Genomic DNA, 26356 nt, shown 5'->3' on the forward strand with positions numbered 1-26356 from the left:
GAATGTGGTTCTTGGTTCACTTGCACTGAAAATATATCAATGCTTATTAATTTTGAACAACAAAGATCCTATGAGTAAGCTATCACTTTTAAACAATCACCCAAATTATTTGGGGGCCTTCAGATATCAAGAACTTGGGGCATGCACTGTTTACAACATAGCATCTCTGGAAATTTTTTTAGACTTCTAGAGAACAGCCAGAAATAGCACTCAAGCATATGAGTAAGTGTCCTCCACTTAAGAGAAAATAGAGATACTTTCTCTCTATTGAAGTATGATATATGGCTATTTTCATGGAATCCAGAGTGATGAAAGCACATACTCTTTCTCAGTTGGAAATGGGAAGCTGGCTGAAGCTATGAGAAAGTAGATCAGCGTAGCATTTCTGAGTTATGCAAATAGATGAAGCAATCTCTAAAACAGCAGCACTTCATCTCAAAGAGCATCAGCAAATCTCTGAAATAGGAAAAAACTAAAAAGTGTGATATGCTAGAGATTTTATATATATATATATATATATATATATATATATATATACACGTGTGTGTGTGCATATATATATAAAACAGTAACAGAGTGAGCTCACTCTTTTTCAGAGGACAAAAAATGTGGGATATTTTTGCTGCAGTTATGGATAATGCGATGTTCTATAATGCCATCGTGGAGTCAAGTGCTGAAAGGGCCTCAAGAGGGAGGTGAGCATGGTTCAAAGTCAGTCAGAGGGGAATTCTTTCATCAGCCAAGTGTGAAAAATACTTCTCTCTTGGTCTTGTAAGAGAAGTAAGCAAGACAAGCATGTGCTCAGCCATGGTAGTTAAGTTCTGAATGTGTGCGCTTTTGGCCCTTTCCACTCTGCTGACCTAAATTTTGCAGCCCTGTAACTTCTTCCAGTAGGTAGATTTCTATCCTCCGGGCTACAAAGAACTCCCCACCATTTCAAAGACAGGAAGGCAGGAATCTTGCTGACCTTGAGATTTTCCTCACACATTCCTCTTAGAACCCTCGTATCTGCCGCCCTCCACCCCTTTGTCATTCTGAACCGACAGGGTGGGGACTGACTAGAGCCTGGCTAGCTAACTATTCAGCCTGCAGCTCAGGCTGCCCGTCAGGATACTCTAATCACAAAGCCACATCTTTATCATCGGGACCTCAGAAGCACCAAGCTAAAGAACTACAAGACGAAGGTTATGGGTTTTTGTTTTCCCCACTTTTATTCAAATTAATACAAAAACTGTATACAGTCTAATTAATTTCTCCCACCATCTCTCTTTTTCAGGCTGGTGCACTTAGATTTTAGACATGCACTGCTGTGGTCACATCATGGCTGTGCAGGATCTATCCTCTAATTTGAAACGACCATTTCAGACACACAAGCCAAAAGCCACTTGTCAAATAAGCCATGGGTGGTGCCTGCCCACGTGAGACTGACTGAGATGAGGATAAACACCTTTTTAGGTAAAAAACATATTTTTATAATGTACCTTTGGATAAACGTAACTGTTTTCTCCCCTTCTTTCCCAGATTAGGCACTTGAAAATAAGAAATTTCAGGAATGGGCAATCCAGTTCATTAAAATTCACTGGATTTGATTTCGTAAAAAATTCAAACAGCGTGGCATTTGGCATTTGCCACTAGAGTTAGTAAGACCGATAATGACTAAAATATTTTTGATGTGCTAGAGCTTGATTCAGAAATGCACAAGTTGGAGAAATTTCATTTGTTGTAAATTAGCCTTATTTCCCCTGAAATTCTGTCTTTAAGATTAAGTAGTAGCTTTAGTTAGAAACTGGTTTAATATCACTTTTATTGGGAAGAACTACTATCTGTTCTGTGGCTTGGCCTCTCGTGCCCCACATATTCATTTAAATAATATTTAATGGCTTCAATTGCTGATAGTTTTGTTTATAAGGAACTAAAATATTTTGAGCAATTACTTCCTCTTATCCAAATGAATGCAACCTACGTTGAGTCAAATTCAGTTTAAAAGTCTTAATTCTCATAGAAGTAAAGCAGCCAAAGATAGGGCCCTGAGGCATCTGGGTTTATGGAACGATAGACTCAGGAGGTGTGGGCTGGTGCTCGAGCTATCACAACATCGGCATGAACAGAACTGCCTCTGGGGAGAGGCTATGGCTGGGGTGCCCGCCCCTGTAAGACAGTTCTTTTTGCTGGAGTCCTGCAGCTTCCCATACTGCCTGTCACTGATCTCACTTTCTCTGTAAAGATGCTGCTCAGCTTAGCAACAGCCCAGGGAAGTGGGAATAAGGTTTGATGTGTTGAGAACTGCTCCTTCCGCCTGTGACAGCAGAGGTCAGTGAGGTTGTCTGGAAGCCTGACCAAGAGCAAGTCTATTTCCTACAGTAATAAGTCCCAAACACTGCACTGTCAATCCTTTAACGTAAAACTAAATCACTCTGAAAAATAATACATTTGAGATCCTTTGCCACACTTATAAAAAGAAAAAACAGATTCAAACAAATATTAAAAAATCCTTTAAAAATGCTGAGTCAATTGCCTTCTTATTAACAAATATAAAACCGTTTAAGACACTTGGTGACTTCCTTAGGTCGTGTATTGGGGAATAGACACACAGTGAAGTTTTACTACTAAAATTATCTATTTGGTAAAAACTCTAGGAAGAGTTCCATCAATAAGATAATTGTTTTGGAAAGAAGAGTTAAAACTTTTTCCAAAATGTCAAAAAGAATAAGGATGTAAACACCACATTCTTAAAATATTAATACAACAATATTAATCCAGTTAAATAAATAAAAGAAGTGGCACCAACTTTATGGCAATTTTTCAACACAAAAATGTAACTCAAAGATATTTTAAAATAAATAATTGCTCCAAACAGGAACAAGCATTCTTAGCACAAACCAAGAGCATCTGAAATAAAGTGCTATGAGACGAAGCAGTTCCACATTTCAGCTTGTTCAGCTATGAGCAGAAATGCCATCTAGATCTTCAGGTCTGAAATATTCACGAGGGGAAAGTCAGCTTCACTAAATAGCAGGCTTAGGGCCGTCTTTTGCCATTTTTCTTTTTTCTTCCAGTGTGTGCTTAAATATTTTCTTCAGGGTGTTGTAAACTATTGGTCCATTTTCAGAATCAAAATTAACCTGGTAACAAAGAAAATTTATATTCAGGATACTATAACAAGGATTTTAACCAGTCTTTATTTTGGGAGAAAAGGGGGTGGAGAAAAAAACAAAGACTTATAAACCAAATTATATACAATTAAAATGCACACACAATGCATTTCACACACTAGTTTTAATTAAAATACTATATTAGAACTGCCAATCATGTCAATACCAAATTTATGAATGAAAACTAAAAAAATTAAATCTAGTGCCTGGATATGTACAGTACTCATGAAGCAAGTCAACAGTGAGTGTGATGGGGGTTTTGAATGCAGAAACTAATCATGGATGGTATAAGGGAAAGGTCTCCTTATTAAAACAATGCACACCAGCTTAACTGTTGGACTGAGGTTACCTGAGTGGGAAGCCTAGCTTTCCACCTGTCAGCAATTATAGCCTCAGGTCATACCTAATCTTTCTGTAAAATGAAGACCACAAGATCCATCTCCTTAGGATTTCTCTGAGTACTAAATATGAGGCTCTAACACAAGCTTGGCACATGGAAATACCTCCATAAAGTTAATTTCCTTTCCCATTGGTGGGAAGGCACCACATATACATATTTGGATTGTTTACCCAAGTTCACCGTATTGCAGGGTTAGGAGTAATGTTAGGACAGAGAACCAGAGCAGTCACCACACCTCCACCCCACTCCCATCGCCAAAGCAATGTGTGACTCCTTAGGAAAGGATGAGGATCACTTGGCCAGTGATCCCTTCCCTCCTGGAGAGAGAGAGTGAAGGCTGTTCCTTATGAAGGGCTGGGAAGAGTCTGAGATTTCACCCTGATAACACACCTTATAGATGCTAGCAGAAGACATGAGATTGCTGGGTCAGAGACAAACAACTTTATGACTGAAGGCAGCACATGCTCCATAATCACATGGGTTCCCTTGCCCTCCAACCCCCCTGGGGATGATGCAGAGGGGCACAGGTGGAGTCTGCATCACAGCTGAGGAACTCCATGCTTAGGCAATCCCCCATGTTTGATGAGGGAGCTGTGGCAAGACTACTAAGCTTTGGCCTGAAGGAAACATGATCTTTGTTACATAGGAAGCAGATGCTACACAGATTTCCTTGAAGAGCTAGCCTGGAATAGAAGCTATCAGGGCCTTTGCTCCTAAGATTGTGCACAAGGGGAGAGACCCAAGAACGGTATTCTAATATTTTTACAGACAGATTTGGAACAACTGGTATATTTAACTTTTCATTAGTATCCCCCTAAAAGGTCAACAGAAGTTGTAAAGAATTCCTACCACTTTCAGAGAGATCAGTATTCAGGATTTTTTTCCAGTTAAATTCAGAAATTTAACTTTATCTTAATCATTATTTTGTCTGTCCTATCTGCAAAAACTTAGTAACAACAGTTTGAACTGTATACTTTGTTAAACACCAAATCACAACCATCCCCACACAGCAGTGGCCTCTGGGTCTATGAAAACATAAACAGAGACGTAAAGGATCACATGACTTTGGTTTTGAGGCGCTGACTCTGGAAACAGTCATGAAGAGACTGAGAGGATGCAAAGTGGTTACTGCTGTAAAGCATCAGATGAGGAACAAAGAAACCTGCCAGAAGGACATCACTTTTGAAAGAGTGGATGGGGAAAGAGATTGGTGAATGAGTACAAATAATAAGTGCTATTATCATTAATGTTTGCCACAGATGCTGTCATCGAAAAACTGGGTTCTTTGTTTAATGACATTTTTGTATCACATATGAGAGATACCAAACAAATTGGTTTAAGAGGTATGGGGAACATTTTCTTTCTTTCAATATTCATTTGGCTGCACCAGGTCTTAGTTGTGGCATGCGGGGTCTTTTGTTGTGGCAAGCGGGCTTCTCTCTAGTTGTGGTGAACAGGCTCCAGAGTGTGAGGGGTCAGTAGTTGCGGCGCGTGGGCTTAGTTGCCCCCGTGGCATGTGGGATCTTAGTTCCCCGACCAGGGATCGAACCTGCGTCCCCTGCATTGGAAGGTAGATTCTTAACCACTGGACCACCAGGGAAGTCCCAAGGGAACCTTTTCTCTTGGTATGAAATCTGGCGTGTTTTTTCAGCCAGGAAAGACTGCTGCAGGCCAAAAGGATGTGCATGGAAAGGAAACATTATTTTACTTTTTGCTTAGGATTTGCCAACCAGACACGGTACCGAACTGCTAACGTTGGATGTTAAATTCTCAGCAGACAGTTTCTTGTTCAGACCCAAGGTAGAACTGGCTCAACAAGAAAAGATTCTCTGAGTTCTACTAGGAACATGATTTAAAAATATTTTCTCAACACTCAATTGTTTCTCTCTACACAAAACTTCTTTGTTCCAAAGTTTTCCTTCAAAAAACCCACAGTTCAGCCTTTTATATCATTGTTAGGAAACTGATATTTTTTAGCCAAAAGTTTGCAACTATTTTCGAGAAATGTCAAACACATTTCCATTAAAGGGAAACATGGCCAAAAGGTTTATTTTAGAGAAGGCTGGTGACCCTCGGATTCTGATTTACAAAGATGATACTGAGTGTGGTCTGTAGGGGGAAAGAGAAGTGCCACCCACCTTAGTGAAGGCTTTAATGGCACGTGCAAGAACGGCTTCCTCCACGTGGGCAGGAATCATCTGCAGGCTCACTATGCAATGCAACACGCAAAGAATAGTCTGTTGCTGCCCCTGTTTTTGCAGAAATCAAAATCAAACAAGTTAGGGGTAGGATAGGGAGGGTGGGAGGGAGACGCAAGAGGGAGGGGATATATGTATACATATAGCTGATTCACTTTGTTATATAGCAGAAACTAACACAACATTGTAAAGCAATTATACTCCAATAAAGATGTTAGAAAAAAAATGCGTCAAGAAATAAACTTAAAACAACTGCTAAGCCAAGAACTGGTTTGTGACCAAGTAATCATTACCTCAAATACTAAACTATCTACCAAGGGCTCTACCAGTGTTTAGGGTTATGTGTTAACTTGAAAAGCTTTCAGTAGATAATATCAATGCTAGTTAGTTATTACACAAAGTAGAATTGAATCTGAAGATAAGTGCAATTTAAAATCAAATGCCTTCCATTCAGTGAACTGAGGACGATCCATTCTTGTTGTTTCTAGACATAATTGTTTCAGTATGGCTAGTAGATGCTGACACGTCACAGCAATACGTGGACTAGATGGCTGGGTACTCAGTGCTCAGTACCTTCATCATGTCTTGCCAGTGGCAGACAATACTGAGTGGGGAGGGGCAGAAGAAGAAAGACAGCCACAGCCGTCCAGGAGCATGCCATAAGGGGGAAGGTCCCTGAAGAATGTGTCCCCAACTTGACTCCTGCGGGTTGCTTACTTTGGAGAAACAAAGGAGAAACTCCATCACTGGAGCAATTCGCATTCAATACACGTTGCCCCCTGAGAGCCACTAATTTCACTTCTGGAAATCTACTCTAAGGACATGATCTGAAATGCAGAAAAACCTGCAAGCACAAATTATCATTACAGTGATGCCTATAAAAGTAAAAAACTCTAAATAAGGTAAATGCCCTGCATGTGAGGGTTGGAGTGAATGATGAGGAAACAGCACAATGTGACAGAAAGTACATGACCTTTGTGCCGGAGTTTGTATCCTGCTCTGACACATGCTGCACACTGTGGGCAGACTGCTTCACATTCCCTTTTATGAAAAGTGGGGCCTCTACCTCTCTGAGTTATGGAGATGAACAAAGGTGAAAATATAAATTATGACCTAGCGAGGGCCTGGCCCATTGCCACCCAATGAAAGTTAACTGCCTTCCTTATCCACCCTCCTGTTTCATCTCTAAAATTTAAATGCTCAGAAAATAGCCTAAGAAAGGGACTGCAGATACAGGAAAAACCTTATCTTTAAAGACATGCATCACACAACTGTGAGCAAGTGCCTGTCTGTATCTCTGTGTGTCTATATGAAGTAGTAATAGTAGTAGTAGAAGATTTGGAAGGAATGAGGTGTTTACACCACAGCGTAGTAGGTTACTCAAGGCTGATTATAACATTGTTTCCTAAAACAAAACAAAGCCGATTTATAAATGAAAATTTAATATCTCTTCAGGGTTAAAAATATTAAATTGTATAAAAGAATCTACAATGAAAAGTCTCTCTTGCTTCTTAGATCCACTGTCTCCTACTACTATTCTCTAAAGCAGGGGTCCCCAACCCCCGGGCCACGGACTGGTAACAGTCCATGGCCTGTTAGGAACCAGGCCGTACGGCAGGAGGTGAGCAGCGGACGAGTGAGCAAAGCTTCATCTGTATTTACAGCTGCTCGCCATCACTCGCATTACTGCCTGAGCTCTGCCTCCTGTCAGCATTATGGTGAGTTGTATAATTATTTCATTATATATTACAATATAAAAATAATAGAAATAAAGTGCACAATAAATGTAACGTGCTTGCATTATCCTGAAACCATCCTCCCCCCAACCCACTCCATGGAAAAACTGTCTTCCATGAAACCTCTCCCTAGTGCCAATAAGGTTGGGGACTGCTGTTTTAAAGGCAACCACCATTATCAGTTTCTTATTTTTCCCTCTATATTTTATACATACACAAATTATATACATAAATGTATATATGTGACACACACCCTTTTTAAAGAAATACAAATGAATGCATATTCCAACCTACCTCAGTTATTCACATTATATGTTCAGAGTAAATAAGTAGAAACAAATACTTGAAAATGAAAAAGTGGTTAGTTATAACATATCCCCATGTTAGAGCATTATCTACCCATTAAAGTTAACATTAATGAAAAACGTAAACATGGAAAAATAACTATGTTACAATTTTGAGCAAAAATGAAGTATAAAGTTGTATGTGAAATAATTTTTACCAAGTTAACATATGCATCAGTAAGATTGAAAGAAAAGACTTGAAAAAGTTTAAAGTAGTTCTCCTGGGGTTATGGGTATTTTCCCTTTTTATTTTTTGTATCTTCTAAATGTTTATACTGGGGATGCATTTCTTCTCTTACCTTGGAAAAATTTAAATTAGACCCCGATAAGGGATTCTGTGTGAATTCTTTTTTTTTTTTTTTTGTGGTACGCGGGCCCCTCACTGTTGTGGCCTCTCCCATTGCGGAGCACAGGCTCCGGACGCACAGGCTCAGCGGCCATGGCTCATGGGCCCAGCCGCTCCGCGGCATGTGGGATCTTCCCGGACCAGGGCACGAACCCGTGTCCCCTGCATCGGCAGGCGGACTCTCAACCACTGCGCCACCAGGGAAGCCCTTCTCTTTTTTATAATGTTTTTTTTCAGTCTGTAAAACTTGTATTGAGGGCCTTAGTTAACTTCATCAACTGTTCAACAGCTACTTTACCTTCTCTAATAAAAACAGTGCTTCTGCGGCATCCGCAGATCTGTCAACCAACATGTCCACGTCCTCTTTGGTTATCACAGGCTCCTTCAGCTGCTCCACCCAAGACCACATCAAACTGCACAGGATGAAAGGATCCCTTTCGCCACATATTCTTTCCCAAGCTCCATCTCGGGAATTTAGTTCTTTCTAAAAAGGAAGGAAGAAAGAAAGAGAAAAAGAAAGGAGAGAGGAGAGGAGAGGACAGACAGGAAAGGAGGGAGAGGAAGAGAAAGAGAGAGACAAAGTGAGGGAGAGAAGAGGAGAGGGAGGCAGGCACGGTTTGACATCTGATGATCCTTAGGCTGTCCAGGAGAGTAAACTCTTAGGCTCTGGGGTGTGGAATGGGACCCCTCCCAGTGACCCCACTTCCAGCCAGTACCTTGGGCTAAGACATGCAATTTCTCTAAGCCTCAGTTTCCCTTTGTAAAAGTTCATCTCCACCCCACAGGTAGACTGACTAACTGAGAAGGCTGTTAAAGCTCTTGGTACAAAGAAAGGCTTAGCTAACCTGAGTTCTCCACTTTGTTTAGAGACCACAGAAACAGTTCAAGAAGAAGGAACCTTCCTTTTCAGGCTCCTTGGAACAAAACAAATATTTACTGCAAGGAAGTAGAATGGTAGATGAAAAAGTGTAAAAGTGCCAAAAAGTCAGTAAATGTGGTATATGTATTTCTTTCAAATTCCTTTTTAGAATCCTATGTAGAATTTAACAAACAAGCCCTGTATTCTGAAATTTGATAGGGTAAAATAACTAGGAAGTCTTGCCAATACTCCAAATGTCTGGAGATAATTTAAGATTTTAAAACTTTACCTCACAGAGATCAGGGGAAAAGTGAGATAAGAATTTTAATTTCTGACAGGGTTCAGATTTGTTTTTAATAAATAAAATATGTGTTTGCAATAGTAATAAGCAGAATAACTGCCACCATCCATTCATTCACCCATCCAATATTCATAGAATACTTATAGTATGATAAGAACGATGATACAAGACTTATCTCTGATTCTTACAGCAACCCAGCAAGGAGGTCTCCTTTACAGATAAATGTACTGGGGGGCTCAGGAAAGATGAAGTAACTTGCCCAGGAGCCCAAAGTGTGAGAGCGCATTCCCAACCCAGATCTGCTCTATCCCAGTCTGTGATGTTTTTCTCATGCTACCAGGGTCCTCCAGCAACTGGGTTTCTCTTTATTATGTCATAAATAAGCCAAAACTTTTAGTTGTGGATAGTCCTTCATATCCCATAGATCATGTACATAGCAGAGTAGCTTTTACTCAATTTTTATGTTGGGTAGAAACAACATGACTCAAAGACCCTCTTAGTAGAACAACCATTACATCATTGTTGTTTTCTGAAATCTTCCCGCTGGGTTAGGAAAAACATCAGGGATGATGGAAAGTATTAAACACATGAACTGTATCCTGGCCCTGCTGCCTTTGGACCACATCGCCTCAAGCACATCACTTGACCTCTGTGACCCTTAGTTTCCTGAACTGTGATACTTAATTCATAAGGACTGAAAGATTAACAAAGAATCTGTAAAAAACATCATCTGTCTCACAGGATTTCTGTGAAAATCACATGAAATAATAGATGTGAAAGGGCCTAATAAGGGCACAGGCAGCATTATCCTACTCAAATCATGTTCATTTTACTTTTTCCAGAATTCAACTGATTTGTTTTATTACTGAAAGACCCACAATAAAATCTAGAAAGGAAAAAAAAGGCAAACCTATCCAAATGATAGGGTAGTATCTACCTCTAGGAAATGCTTTCGTTTATATTATGTGTTCAAACAGTCTGGCCCATGTGGGGCTGACCCACGAGGGGGTGGTGAGCTCTCAAGCCTGAACTCGGAGGTCCTGCCACTAGCTACTGTGGCTCACAGCAACACAGAGGAGACCTGCCCACTGAGTGGAAGGCTTGTTCAGTTTGGAGTAGGAAATAAAGAAAATACTTCATGTTGGAAGAAAGCAATACATTTAACTGTTCATTAAACAAAACACTACAATTCTGATGGAGAAATCGTGTGTGGAAGCGCTCTCCTCCTGTCACACAGTTGCAAGTGAGGGTGAGGCTTCACGCCTACCCTTCCCGCCTCTGCATCTGGAAGGTCTGGCCTCCTGAAAAGTGTACACACCTTGTTTGATTAATGGTAGGATATGGAAAAGTAGCTACACAAATAATTCATGGTAGGTTATGGGCTAACAAGCCAAAATTTCACTGAGCCAGGCCTCCCCAGGTCAGCCCCGCATTTGGGCAGTTTACTTGTTTCTGATAACTAGGTTTATAAGGCCTGCCTTTTCTCTAGACCAGCTGCTTATTTTGGGCAGAGAGCAAGGCTAATTTAAGACTGTCTTCCTAGTGAAAGTACAACACAAGAAGGCGTTAAAATTTAAAATTTCACATTCTAATTTAAGTAAAGGCTAAGAAATAGACCCCAAGAACCCAATCTCAGATAAAACCAGTGGCACAAAGGTACGCTGAGGCCACTTCCATTTGCCTTCCAGAATCCAACACCTGACTTATTGGGGTGGACTGGGAAGTCTGCAGGAGGGAATGCTGAGCAGACAGCATCCATCACTTGTCCTTCTGGCTTTACTTGATAGTTGGGTTAATGAGCTTTGGAAAAGAATTGTCTCTATTTCATTTATATCTCTGTCACTGGTTCTCAGAGAGTAGTTCCCTGCTAGGTCTCAGGTTAGAGATACTTCGGGTCAGTTCCTACAGCTGTCTGCTGTGGTCTGTTCATCTGTCCATCAGTCCTGCAAGCCCAGTGAGAAAGAAGGAAACTATCGACATCAATCAATATCATTGCCTTGCTCAGTCAAGCACCCTGCTGAGTGCTAAGCACTAAGGGCTTTCCTTCACAGAGACTGAAATGAACCTACAAAACAGCCCTGTGTCTGCTGTTTCTATGACAGCAAGCTGGTATTATAGCTGAGTAACTTGAAGTTCAAAAGTTACGTATTATACAAACATGTCTTCAAATTCCTGTAACAAATGAATTTGGGAAAATGTACTGTTTTTGCTCTTACACAAATATTTCCCACTCATATATAATTAAATGAAATACAAGTACCTGCCACATTTCTACCTTCTTTTTCACTTCCTCCTTTTCTGCAATCTCATTTAAATTTGCCAGGGCTTTGGCTGCCAGTATTCTCCTTGCTTCAACACTCAAGTCAGAATGTAAAGCCGTGTATGGAGCAACTTCAGACAGGTATTTGCTATCCTGGGTTTCAGGTCCAACCCAGAACTGTGCTTTGGGACTGGACGCACAGTCCACGGGGTGGTGGCAAGTCTCACTGTCCTCCGTAACAGAGCTTGGGCTACAACCACCACGAGTTTCACACTCACAGTGGGACATTTGCTGGTGAGAACAGTTTAGTTCCTTAGGGATATTTGCAAAATTTGGTGTAACTTGTTCCCCAGGGTTGTATGAACCTGAAATACCGGAAGAGAAGGTTCTACTTCGCTGTACTTCCTTTGGAATGTTCGTCCTATGGAAAATTGATGACCTGTCATCTTTGAGTCCTTCCAGGCCTCCCAATTTAGCATGATTCCAGAAAGAAAATGTACTGCGGACCAGCGTTTCCTTATTTAAATCTAGCTGTGGAGACTGTGGGGAGTAACAATGGCTTATGTGCTTCTGCTGCCTGGGGTTATGGCAAAGCAAGGCCTGGGCAGGCGCTGTCCACGGAGTCCTCCCTTGCTCCAGAAATGACTCGGCTCTCTTTAAGTCCGAGTCACTGTAGCTGAGCTGCCTTTTCAGACGAGTCAGGGGCTGAAGGCACTCAACATTCCGCCTCTTCCAAAGAGGGTCAAACTCTTGCTCACTGGAAAGAATCACATCCTGATTCTCAAAATCTGCCACCACTGCACTGGGGGTGAAAGAGTCCGATGCATCACTGTCATGTCTCAGTAACTCTTTATCCAGCTGCATTGTGACCATCTCAGAAACAGTCTTTTCAATTTCAGCAGAGAGGCCAGGTACTTCTGCCACTTCTTCCGTCACTACTGGCCTGTTCTCAGCTAAGTCCAGCAACAATTTGCACACGAGATGGATAATTTTGGGTACATGTTTCAGAAGTCGTGCCTCATAGCCATGAAGCAGATGCCGCTGACGAATGAGATACTGTGCTAAGGTGACAGCATGTGCCTTGGGGTCACAGCAAGAGAATATATTGCGAAGAGGAATCAGAAACTGAGTAAATTCCCTTACACATAGTAGCTGTCCTCGGGTTTGTATGGAATTAGGTCGCTTTGCCCGAACAAATATAATTGCTTGGTCAGCAGTCATTCTTGTTGCAAAAACTAAGTAACATGCTATTAAAACACCTGAACAGTGAAGAAGAGAATATTGATATGAGAAAAGCTTATATTTTTATTTATACTCTTTGGTGATTTAAAATTTGAATATCTGTTAGGAAACCATATAAATACAGAAACATTTTAAGGACAACGATAACTTTTTGTACAGGTGTTCATCTATTTACTAAGTCTATGTGGCAACCCTCCCCTTGACTGAGAATGCTTGGTCACCTCTGTACTCCAGGGCAAGCACCAAGAACTGTCACAGTGAAGCTGAGTAGGTGTGGAGTGAGGGCGGATGACTGAGTGTGGAGGGTGATGACTGAATAAACTGATGACCTGGCCCATTGACGGTCATTAATGCCCAGCTCCAACATGGAAGAAAGCCAATCCTGCTTTCCACGTTGAACAGTTCTTAAAAATTTCTATCCAATCAGTCTGTACACTCTACCTGGAACTTCCCACCCCTGCCATCTTTGACATCAACTGGTGGCACATTCCAGACTGGCATTTTTCCTACTTGGGTATTTTTATCTTTGGCAATTATTCACATTCACAATCTATTTTTTTCTCCTGATGATTCTTATTTAAGACTAAACTAATGCCTAAACTAATATGTATTTTCCTCTAGACCATAACTATTTTTCTATAAGCCCTTAATATTAAGGAAAACAGCCTTAACAGTATAAACATTATGTATTCTTGTTAATTAATACTAAATTAAAATGAATAATAAAAAGGCAATGATCAATTAACTCAAATATAAAAGTTAATTAACATCAAGTAAAAGGCAATTCAAAAGACATCTGTGTAAATCACCAAGTTTGTGAATCTCGTTACACGTGAAAATCAGAGCCTCTGAAAAATGCATGTTTTCCTAGTACACGGCAAGGTCCAACCTATCTTTCTCACTAGGACATGGCAGTTCTTTAGGGTAAGTATGAAATATCTGCAGAGCTATCATGTGGAATCCTTAGAACAGTGAGATTTTGGCTCAACCATGAGAGCTGACAGTCTGGGACAGAACTGAGTCTCTACCCTAAAGATGCTCCCCAGAAGGTGGAAGACCCAGTGGTAGGTATATGGGTACACTGTGGACAGAGTCGAGCTCAGGTGTCTGGCTAGATTACATGACAATGAAGATTCCAACTCTTTTTTTTTTTTTTTTTTTTGTGGTATGCGGGCCTCTCACTGCTGTGGCCTCTCCCGTTGCGGAGCACAGGCTCCGGACGCGCAGGCTCAGCAGCCATGGCTCACGGGCCTAGCCGCTCCGCGGCATGTGGGATCTTCCCGGACCGGGGCACGAACCCGTGTCCCCTGCATCGGCAGGCGGACTCTCAACCACTGCACCACCAGGGAAGCCCAATTCCAACCCTTTTTGTGCCTCAATATCAGTATTGCACTGATATTCTGCAGCATTTTTAAGTAAAATCATTGATTTTTATATAGAATTCTAGGTACAGGTAAGACTCTCCTTTATAAACAAAATCCTTACAGCCATGGGTTTTAAATCATGGCCCTGCCACTTACTTGATGTAGCAAATTAACCTCCTTCAAAACTTACATTGTTGCTAAAGACTTAAAAAGATAGTAGGTGAAACAATGCTTGCTATTTTCATTATTATTTTGGTTCAGGAAAATTACATTTTAAAAAGACACTGCATATTAAAAATAAAATGTTGATTTTTTCCTTTAAAAAAGAAAATCAGAAAGATCATTTAGCTAGCTTTGGAAATCCACCTATTTATTACTCAATATGATGAGGTTTTAGCACTAAATCATTCAAAAATACTCTTATGAATATATGGTCACTGAAGCTATCTAAGATATTTCAAGTATCTTTTACTGACTTGTTCCATTTGACTTAAAACTTTGATAGGAATCTGAAAACTATCCTCTAGAATTAGGAAATATTCCTTATATGTTTAAACATGTAGAAGGACAATAAAACCACCTCCTAGAATTTACCTGTTCGACCAAGCCCTGCATGACAATGGATAGCTACTTTTCCTTCTTGTAAGGCAAATGTCATCACCTTCACCATATCTAAGATGGTGGTAAGGGATGCTACACCATAATCCTTCCATCCAAAATTGTAGAAGTAAACTGGACAATGAGAAAGAGAACAAGAAGAAAATCAACATACAGGAAAAATACTTGTAAAGACATTTGAAAAAAGTGAGTGAATTCATGAAAAGTATAAAGCTGTAAGGCATGCAGATCTCACTGGATGAGTAGACCTAAAATAATAGGCTTTTTACATTTCCAGTAAATTTACTGTTAACATTTCTTAAAAAGAACATTCTATATTACTTAATACATTTCCTGCTGAAACTCAGTCAGAAAGAATTAAGGAAAAGCAGGATTGCAAATTAAAGTCAATGATCTATGCCAAAATTACTCAACCATGGAGGGAAAGCATGCAACCTTGTTTAGCACGGAAACATGTCTAACTGACTGATAAATGGCATAAGGTAGTACATATAGATTTTCTAACTAGTGGGATAAAAACCTAACATACACTTCTTAAAAACAAGTTGTAGATTGTCACATACAGAATCCCTGCATCCTACCCAGGGGCAGAGCTATGCAGTAGGTAAAAGCATGAATGAGTCCTGGGTTCCAATCCTGCTGCCATGTTTAAGCTGTGTGATCTTGGGCAAGTCAGAACTTCCTCAGCCTGTGTGACCTCATGTGTGAAGCAGAACAACTATATTATGTGACTGCTTTAAGGATTAAATGAGATGACAGGTCTGGATACTGTTTATATTAATTATACAGGCATTATTTCTACAAGGTCTCCTCTCAAGTCCCCTCCCACAGGGAAAAAGAAATCTTATACTTTCAACACCAATACCACAGAAGAATGATAGCATTATTTAAAGTCAAAGTTAGCTCATCTTCACTTTTTAGAAGCCCTACTACACTACTATGCAGTAACTGTTTATTTCCATCACCTTTTTAACCTAAGAGCTGAATAAACAGAAAGTCTCTGAGTTCTGTCCTTGGTAACTCATGGAGAAGAGGATGGAAGGACTTACTGCCAGCCTCCATGAAGGCTTCAGGAAGGTATGTGAAGCCACTTTCTTGTTCCAGAGGGTTCCCACAGCTGGCATGCTCACCAGGACGCTGCAGGTTGATGATACTTTTTATGCCATGGCTTAAAGGAAAAAGAAAAAAAAATTAGTCATATTGGAAGGTAGTGTTAAAAAAATTAACCATTTTTGGCATTAATAAACATTATTAACTACTTTCAAAACCTTAATTGTCTTATTTGAAATAAGTTCTTCACACTCCTGTTGGTAAAATGAAAGCACCTTTCCATTTGAAGTCAAAAGCAATAGAAGAGAAAACACAAGCTGGCTTGTTAAAGTGTGTAAACACGCAACGTTTACCTTCGGAACTGCTCGATGATGCAGTACTTCTCGAGGAGCTCAGTGGATGGGCGTGCCATGGCCAGGATATTATCAGTGACCCTACAGATGGGAGGAGGGACTGGTGATATGCACAAAACTGAGAAAGCAAGATTTCAAGCCCTTACTTTTTCTATGATTTCAACAATGCTATAAGGTAAGAATCTCCTTATACAAATCCGACTTCAATTCTGTATTATGATTAGGGCTCTAAGAAACCCTAGCTTCTTAAATCCCTGGAAAAAATTCCAGGACATTAAGTATTTATGGACTCCAGCAAAGTACTTTCAAGGACTTTCATGAGATTATAGTGGACATGATGGAATGATGGAGAAACCTCAGCTGGCAGCAAAGGACATCCTGGATTAGTTATCCAAAGGTTACTGGCTAAATGAGGAGGGCCAGCTGGGAGGCATTTTTAGTTACATAGCTATCCGTACCTCAGTTACCTAATGTATTGAGTGGGGATAATGCCTGCCTCACAAGGTTGGTGTGAGAATTCAATATGATGTGAATGTAAAGACTTTAGCACAAATCCTAGCATGTGGTTATGAATAAATGCTGAGTTATTGTAATTTTGCAAAAAATATGGCTTTGGAGTCAGTCGGACCTGGTTTCAAATGCTGGCTTTTCTACTTTCTAGCTGTGTAGCAAATTACTTAGTCCCTCTGGACTTCAATTCCTTCACCAATAAAATGACATTAATGATGCCTACTTAAAGAGTTTTATGAAGATAATAATTTGAGAGTGTTCAGCACCGTGCCTGGCTTTTAACCAAATGGATGTTTACTGAGTGTACAAATGGATAGAGACCCAGTAAATGGCTATCACTCTCACTAGGGCTCTGGCTTCTGTTCTGATTACATTTCTCACCAGTGGCCTAGTGAAAGATACATAAGGTAGACTATTGCAAGTTGTGGGTCACAAGAACCTGAGAGGAGTAACAGAGACATTAGATGAACAGGTCAGGATTCAGAAAGATACTATCCCTCATGCCTGGGGCAATGTCTAAAACTGTTTAACAGGGACCCCCAAAGGTTTGGGACCCCCCAAATTTAATAGCATTTAGTGTAGGATTGAGAGAGATGTAACATGAAAGCAGTAGAGGCGAAAAAAGTTCAGATAGTTTAGTCAACAATAAACCAAAAATATGAATGTGACCTTAAGCTTCATTATTAGAAGACATTATTGTGTGACCACACCTCAGGAATAGTGTTTGCTTTTTCACAACATTCTTCAAGAAAGATAGTGATAAACTAGAACATGATCTGTGGAGAACAACAGTGACAGTGGACCCCAGACTATAGTACTACACATGTATCCAGAAAATCCAATATGACAAGGTACAGGGTTGCAAGTTAGTAAGCTGGTTGACAAATATCTAATTTGTAAATGAATTCTTGCTCTATAAAATGATTCACAAGCACAGTTCTTTGAATAGTGAATTCCTCTTAGTGCATTCCAAATGTGATTTGGTTTTGAATATCAGAATTTTTTAGAGATATCACTACATCAAAAAAGGTATACTCGACAGTTTACTATTAATAATAAAAGCAGTATGATTCAATAATGAATGAATTACACTTACATACCATAAACAAAGTAAGCATCTTATATCATCTACTGAACTGACAACTCGTACCACCTTCTACTGAGGCAGACTGGAAGTGTATGTATTTGTATGAAAATGTATCCTTTTATACAGAATACAGGAACAAAATAAAAACGAGGCTAAAGCTTACCTGTATGAAACTGAAAAACTACCTATGTACCTCATAATTTCTCAAATTTATAGTTGAACATTTAAATTATTTTTAGCAATTTCTGAAATTTAAGAGCTATCTAGTTACCATTTCTTTAAGATACTTTACATACAGCATTCCATTCAATTAAAAAAAAACCTTATAGGGTTGGTTTCATTATTTCCATTTTACAGATCAGGAAACTGTGGCTCCGACTGCCTGTGTGAGTAGACCAAGATCACACAGCTTGTCAAGTGGCAAAGCCAGGGATGGAGGTGAGGTCCTCCGATTTCAGAACCCCACATTCCTTCTTCTACAGCCCACTGCCTCCTGGTCATCTCCTACACGTCCATTCTGTTTTCCCACTTAGCAGTAGGTGGGAGCTACCAAAGACAGACAGAATCACTTACCAGGATGAGTAGACCCCCTTAATAGCTTGCTCCTGTTCACTCCAGCGAGCTGCATTTTCATACTTGCAAGCTTTGCCACCACATGCCATGGAACAGGCCATATGTCCAGGAATGACATGCCGTAAACGCTCTCCAACTTTTGTATACTTTGGTGTTGGACGTCCTGAATTTCCTAGAACATTCAAAGGGACGATTCAAAATCCTACTCTCCGAACAGAATAGTAACATGGGAAACAGCTTCCATTTTCTCTCAGGATTGTAGATGACAAGCTGGTGCTAAGTCCCCTTCACTTTGTCAGGAATAAAACTGTTTCCCTTTCGTGTAAGTACACTATCCTTTACTACAGAAAAGGCTTTTGCACACAATAATCTCCACATGTCACATTAGTAATGAAAAGGAAGAAACTGTAAAAGCAGACCTTCTACAAGGGAATGAGTTTTGTGCAAAAACTACATTTTTAATGAAAAAACATAAAACATTCAATCATTTTTATCTCCTATTACATGTCTACTGAATCTCTTAGCATAACAGACAATAAAAAGTATAATGCAGGATTAATTGTCAAAAATTTAAAAAGTATCAACACAGTATAACCTCTTCACAGTTCTTATATTTAAACTCAAAGCTGTGGCAATCTTTAAGAAGAAAAGGAGCTTTACTTTTTCTCTCGGGGCAAGTTGGGTTTCTCTCAGCACAGCTGACGGAGGACATGGCCACCATCACCTGGAGAGAGGATGACGAGAGCATCTTGGCAGTGGAGCTGCGCCGCCCCTGCTGCAGTCGCACGATGGGGTCGGAGGCAGAGTGTCGTCGGCCCTGGAAAAAGGAGCTGAGGAATGGCACAGCAGAAAGCCTCCGGGGTGGATCCTGCATGGCGCTGGGCTTCCAGGAGGGAAGAGCTGGAGGCAAGATGTCAGCGCCAGCCTGCTCCATGATGAAGTTACACTGAAACATGAGCATCACTCTGCGTGATCTAACCGCCATTCAGGATAGGCTGACTTGTTTCCATAGTGACAAACAAAGAAACTACTGATTCCCACTCAGATCTGTACAAGCAAAATCCCATATGAATGGATTGTTTTGAACAGACTGTTCAAATATAAGGAAGAATAACATGTATTTTAAATAGATTATACTTAAAATGTGACTTTTCTATTGTTTCTCAAACACATTTTAAAAGATCTGACTGCTCAAAGAATTACATCTAAAATACTGTAATGAATTTAGAAAAATGTCTTTCTGATGTAAACACACACATATAAAAATATTTAAATTTTGTTATTCCTTTCATATCTATTCTTTGAACAGTTTGAAAAATATTCTCTTTCTACTGCTCTCTGGAAGAGGGCTGATAAAAAGTTAATTGTAACAAAGTGAGAGAGTGGCATGGACATATATACACTACCAAATGTAAAACAGATAGCTAGTGGGACGCAGCACAGGGAGATCAGCTCGGTGCTTTGTGACCACCTAGAGGGGTGGGATAAGGATGGTGGGAGGGAGACGCAAGAGGGAGGGGATATGGGGTATATGTATATGTATAGCTGATTCACTTTGTTAAACAGCAGAAACTAACACAACGTTGTAAAGCAATTATATTCCAATAAAGATGTTAAAAAAAAAGTTAATTGTAGTAAAGTGGGATATACTAGATACCTCTAACACTATTAAAACACCATTTAATTTTTCAAAATAAAAAGAAAATCCTATTTTTTTAATAGAACTATTAAAGAAATGCTTGGATAGAACAAATAAAGACATCTGTAGAGCTGATATATTAATCAAAAGACATTTATATTCATATTCTTATTTTCAGAATGTGAAAACCCAATTCTTGGTTATTGGATAGTAATAGTAGTCATAACTATAGCCCTCAAAAACTCAAAGACACGATTCTGTGCCTTTTGTTGCTGACTATGGAGAAAAGAAAAGCTTCAGTAATGTCTTGGCAGAGGCATAGGAAGAAAATTCACTAAGTATCACATTTTTTAAAGGAACTGGATGAGGGGGAGGTTGCAACTTGATGATCAAGGATATAAAGAACACAGAAACTATAACAACCACCAACTGTCTGCCTCCTCTCTTGTTAATGTCAAGCTGCACACCCTAACCCCACCCCCGTGTCTCTCTCCCTCTGTCTCTCCAAATGGTATTTCAGCCATGTGCAGGTGGAAACAGTCTACTGTCATAGATAGGGTTCTTCTTTGTTTTGTTCTGTTTTATTTTAACAATTAATAATGCTTTAAAGCATGCTCCTTTTAAAACACAGCCCCCATCTCCCCAACTGGATGTGCTTTGTCAAATAAGACAGAGTTGCTCAATTTGGTGCCCAAATTCCTACGAGTATAGCATCCTGCCCCTGTTATTTTGCATACAGCAATGGAAAAGAATTCCTTTTAACATACCTAACCCAGAAGGCACAGCTTCCACACAGTTTTACAGGAAAGGAAAGAGTAGAGGATGCGGTATGGAAGGCAAGTTGGAACCTGATGGCAAGAGACCCTAAATGCTCAAACTAAGGGGTCTGAGTCTGCTATCTGGGGAACAGGGAGTCTGACTCAAGTTTCTTAGTGTTAACATTCCCTGCAAAGATAGGGCCGGGAGCCAAGGACTGGGGGCCTGCTGGGACTGTGACTGTGTGAACGGAGCTAAGCATGGAAACAAGACAGTACAGGGGCAGACACTGCACTGGGTGCTGAGACTTCAAGCCTAAGTGAGCAGCAGCAAGATACTGAAGCAGGTAAATATGGAAGTCCATGAGAAGAAGGTGCGAGAGAAAATCCGGCAGGCAAGTTCCATCTGAGATGAAAGGCATGTGAGGCAGCAACTAGGAGGTCTCAACCAGTGAGTAGGAAATGCATTATCTGTGCAGCTCTAAAGACATCCACAGAGGAGAGTCCAAGTGACTCTGTTCTCAACAGTTCTGAAAATGAGAATGAATTTGATGAGGATAGTACTTGTCTGGACCAAGCTAAGGAACGAAAGGTTTATGTATTAAAATACAATGTCTTACAGATGTGTGAAACAATAAGTGTGAGTATATGTAACTAAACTGACCCAAAAAATGAATAAAATAACTATTTTCAAAAAGAATACAAAAAGAGACCAATTTGGTACAAGTTCTAATATCTTTTATTCCATGAATTAGAAGACAATCCCTATAAAGTCATGGCATGATTCTTTTTCGGCAACATTCTGTGAACAAAAATGTGGTTATGTGGAGATGTGGATTTCTGAGGTCAAGGAGTTTGGCACAATAGCCTAAAAATCAATTTAAAAATTTAAATTGGGGTGAATTATAGATTTCTAATGATGAATTGTTCAGACTTTTAGAAATAACGTTTTAATATTTATTTAAATTACCAATAGGGAAAAAAGAGAAGCCTTATCTTTAGATAGAAGGAGGAACAAGACTATTTTATTTTCTATTTCATGTATTATATAAGATGGAAGTATTTTAGAGTAAGAGTAATTCTATGAAGGGCCATACTTTCAACAGAAACTAAAAGGTAAAGAACTGAGTTATTTGTAGTGAGGTGGATGGACCTAGAGTCTGTCATACAGAGTGAAGTAAGTCAGAATGAGAAAAACAAGTACCGAATGCTAACACATATATATGGAATCTAAAAAAAAAAAAATGTTAGATGAACCTAGGGCCAGGACATGAGTAAAGACACAGACATAGAGAATCGACTTGAGGACACGGGGAGGGGGAAGGGTAAGCTAGAACAAAGTGAAAGAGTGCATGGACTTATAAATACTACCAAATGTAAAATAGATAGCTAGTGGGAAGCAGCCGCATAGCATGGGGACAGCTCGGTGCTTTGTGACCACCTAGAGGGGTGTGGGATAGGGAGAGTGGGAGGGAGACGCAAGAGGGAGGAGATATGGGGATATATGATACGTATAGCTGATTCACTTTGTTATAAAGCAGAAACTAGCAGAAACTAACACAACATTGTAAAGCAATTATACTCCAATAAAGATGTTACAAAAAAAAAGGTAAAGAAACTTTTTTTCTGGCAACCACAGAGAAAGTCTGTAGAACCTCGTTATTATAAGCTACATTCACCTCTCTGCTCTCCTTCCCTCCTTCCTCCATAGTTATAACTTGAGGCCACAAGAAACAACACTACTGTTGTTTCTCCACTTACCTGCTAACAGGATCTATATTTTCCTTCTCCGACAAAGTGTTTTTCTAAATACATAAGAAAAAAAATATCAGTTTTCTATATTGCATGAATATAAAATCATAGGGGACCCTGCCTCATTACTATTTTTACCCTTTTTCTTCCAAATATGCTATCTCTAAAAAAAAATCAGTCTCCAAGAAAAAGTAGGAAAACAAAAGATAATCCCCATGACCAATCCTATACTCCCCCCTAAGATGCTGTCATCATCAATGCATAAAAGACCCCTCTCAAAGCATAAAGAATATGGGTGCTGCACTCTAAACACAACAATACCTTTGTGGCCAATGGCCTGTTTGTAGGTAGGCAATCAGACCTTCCCAAATTCAGAATAATATTTAAGGAACCAAATGAGATACTGGTCACTGCAAATGTGAAAACAGTAAACAACAAAGAAACCTACCTAAAGTTACTTATGAGCCCTTGGTCTTTTCCTCTTTAATTTCTACATGTGGGTGGTTAGAGCACTAAAGAGTCTAAAGAGATGTGGAGCCTTGAGAACTGGTAATTCCCTTTTATACTCAAGAAAGGACTAACAACTTCCTATTTAAACAAACTCATGCAACAATAGGCCCAAGAATGCAGTGGGAGATGGAGGTCCATCTGGGCTCAGTCCTAAGTCAATACAGGAGTCATTTCCAGGAACTGGAAATGGACTAGAATGCTGACTTTACAGCTTCTTGTTTTCCACTTTTTGTGACAGGAGGCTCACTTCTCACAAGGCAACTAACTATTCTAAACTGTTTGACAGCTCAAGATGTTTTCTAATGTTGAGTCAAAATCCATTTCTCTGTAAACATTGGTCCTGGTTCTTCCCTCTAAAAATTAAAAATAAAGCATCTCCTTGACTTGCAAGGTTTTCAAATATCTGAAGACAGAACTCCTCTAAGTCTTCCCCTATTCAGGTCAAATCTTCTTAATTTTTCAAACATTCCTAGTATATGTCATTGTCTCCAGATCCTTCACTATAATTCCCCTTCTTCAGAGAGCCCTCCCTCTCCCCTTTACTGCTAAACTTCTAAAAAAGTTGACTTCATTTGCCATTTCCATTTGTCACCTTCTCGTCCTCAATCTATTCAACTCTGGTCTCTGTCTTCAGCATCCACTGAAAATTGATCTTGCTAAGGTCTCTGACGCCTTTTTATAGTTTCTGTCTTATTTTGACTGCTTAGCACATTTAACACAGTTCAACAATTTAGTTTTTTTTTTATTAACAACTTTATTGGAGTATAATTGCTTTACGATGGTGTGTTAGCTCCTGCTTTATAACAAAGTGAATCAGTTATACATATACATATATCCCCATGTCTCTTCCCTCTTGCGTCTCCCTCCCTCACACCCTGCCTATCCCGCTCCTCTAGGTGGTCACAAAGCACTGAGCTGATCTCCCTGTGCTATGCGGCTGCTTCCCACTAGCTATCTATTTTACGTTTGGTAGTGTATATATGTCCATGCCACTCTCTCACTTTGTCACAGCTTACCCTTCCCCCTCCCCATATCCTCAGGTCCATTCTCTAGTACGTCTGTGTCCATATTCCAGTCTGGCCCCTAGGTTCTTCATGACAATTTTTTTTTTAGATTCCATATATATATGTTAGCATAAGGTATTTGTTTTTCTCTTACTGACTTACTTCACTCTGTATGACACACTCTAGGTCTATCCACCTCACTGTAAATACCTCAGTTTTGTTTCTTTTTATGGCTGAGTAAAATTCCATTGTATATATGTGCCACATCTTCTTTATCCATTCATCTGTTGATGGACACTTAGATTGCTTCCATGTCCTGGCTATTGTAAATAGAGCTGCAATGAACATTGTGGTACATGTATTTTTTGAATTATGGTTTTCTCAGGGTATATGCCCAGTAGTGAGATTGCTGGGTCGTATGGTAGTTCTATTTATAGTTGTTTAGGGAACCTCCATACTGTTCTCCATAGTGGCTGTATTAATTTACACTCCCACCAACAGTGCAAGAGGGTTCCCTTTTCTCCACAGCCTCTTCAGCATTTATTGTTTTCTCCACAGCCTCTTCAGCATTTATTGTAGATTTTTTGATGATGGCCATTCTGACTGGTGTGAGATGATATCTCATTGTAGTTTTGATTTGCATTTCTCTAATTAATGATGTTGAGCTTTCTTTCATGTGTTTGTTGGCAATCTGTATATCTTCTTTGGAGAAATATCTATTTAGCTCTTCTGCCCATTTTTGGATTGGGTTGTTTGTTTTTTTGATATTGAGCTGCATGAGCTCCTTGTAAATTTTGGAGATTAATCCTTTGTCAGTTGCTTCACTTGCAAATATTTTCTCCCATTCTAAGGGTTGTCTTTTTGTCTTCTTTATGGTTTCCTTTGCTGTGCAAAAGCTTTTAACTTTCATTAGGTCCCATTTGTTTATTTTTGTTTTTATTTCCATTTCTCTAGGAGGTGGATCAAAAGGGATCTTGCTGTGATTTACGACATGGAGTGTTCTGCCTAAGTTGTCCTCTAAGAGTTTAATAGTGTCTAGCCTTACATTTAGGTCTTTAATCCATTTTGAGTTTATTTTTGTGTATAGTACTAGGGAGTGTTCTAATTTCATTCTTTTACATGTAGCTGTCCAGTTTTCCCAGCACCACTTATTGAAGAGGCTGTCTTTTCTCCACTGTATAGTCTTGCCTCCTTTATCAAAGAAAAGGTGACCATATGTGCATGGGCTTATCTCTGGGCTTTCTATCCTGCTCCATTCATCTATATTTCTGTTTTTGTGCCAGTGCCATACTGTCTTGATTACTGTAGCTTTGTAGTAAAGTCTGAAGTCAGGGAGCCTGATTCCTCCAACTCCGTTTTTCTTTCTCAAGATGGTTTTGGCTATGCAGGGTCTTTTGTGTTTCCATACACATTGTGAAATTTTTTGTTCTAGTTCCCTGAAAAATGCCAGTGGTAGTTTGATAGGGATTGCACTGAATCTGTAGATTGTTTTGGGTAGTAGAGTCATTTTCACAATGTTGATTCTTTCAATCCAAGAACATGGTATATCTCTCCATCTATTTGTATCATCTTTAATTTCTTTCATCAGTGTTTTATAATTTTCTGCATACAGGTCTTTTGTCTCCTTAGGTAGGTTTATTACTAGATATTTTTTTCTTTTTGTTGCAATGGTAAATGGGGGTGTGTTCTTGATTTCACTTTCAGATTTTTCATCCTTAGTGTATAGGAATGCCAGAGATTTCTGTGCATTAATTTTGTATCCTGCTACTTTACCAAATTCATTGATTAGCTCTAGTAGCTTTCTGGTAGCATCTTTAGGATTCATTTTGTATAGTATCATGTCATCTGTAAACAGTGACAGCTTTACTTCTTCTTTTCCGATTTGGATTCCTTTTATTTCTTTTTCTTCTCTGATTGCTGTGGCTAAAACTTCCAAAACTATGTTGAATAAGAGTGGTGAGAGTGGGCAACCTTGTCTTGTTCTTGACCTTAGTGGAAATGGTTTCAGTTTTTCACCATTGAGGATGATGTTGGCTGTGGGTTTGTCATATATGGCCTTTATTATGTTGAGGAAAGTTCCCTCTATGCCTACTTTCTGCAGGGTTTTTATCATAAATGGGTGTTGAATTTTGTTGAAAGCTTTCTCTGCATCTATTGAGATGATCATATGGTTTTTCTCCTTCAATTTGTTAATATGGTGTATCACATTGATTGATTTGCGTATATTGAAGAATCCTTGCATTCCTGGGATTAAACCCCACTTGATCATGGTGGATGATCCTTTTAATGTGCTGTTGGATTCT

The 26356-nt window shown here is 39.6% G+C and overlaps 1 protein-coding gene across 4 annotated transcripts in view; it reads right to left on the reverse strand.

Moving 5' to 3' along the window:
* Positions 1–2904: 2904 nt before the first annotated feature.
* PTPDC1 (protein tyrosine phosphatase domain containing 1) overlaps positions 2905–26356 on the reverse strand; it is a gene marked incomplete at its 5' end in the record, with an annotated part of 86470 nt that continues 63018 nt past the window's right edge. For 2 of the 4 annotated variants that reach the window (XM_082657411.1, XM_082657409.1), the window contains 8 exons: positions 2905–3122; positions 5691–5801; positions 8475–8660; positions 11597–12855; positions 14797–14934; positions 15870–15988; positions 16224–16304; positions 18394–18565. In XM_082657411.1, coding sequence (XP_082513537.1) covers positions 3006–3122; positions 5691–5801; positions 8475–8660; positions 11597–12855; positions 14797–14934; positions 15870–15988; positions 16224–16304; positions 18394–18565 — 2183 coding nt within the window. In that variant the 3' untranslated portion in view covers positions 2905–3005. Of the gene's footprint in view, positions 3123–5690; positions 5802–8474; positions 8661–11596; positions 12856–14796; positions 14935–15869; positions 15989–16223; positions 16305–18393; positions 18566–19053; positions 19355–26356 lie in introns of those variants that run through there. The other 2 variants (XM_082657408.1, XM_082657410.1) reach the window with 2 other exon arrangements.

The sequence above is a fragment of the Grampus griseus genome (genome assembly GCF_964374135.1).
Source record: "Grampus griseus genome assembly, chromosome: 6".
Taxonomy (NCBI): Eukaryota; Metazoa; Chordata; class Mammalia; order Artiodactyla; family Delphinidae; genus Grampus; species Grampus griseus.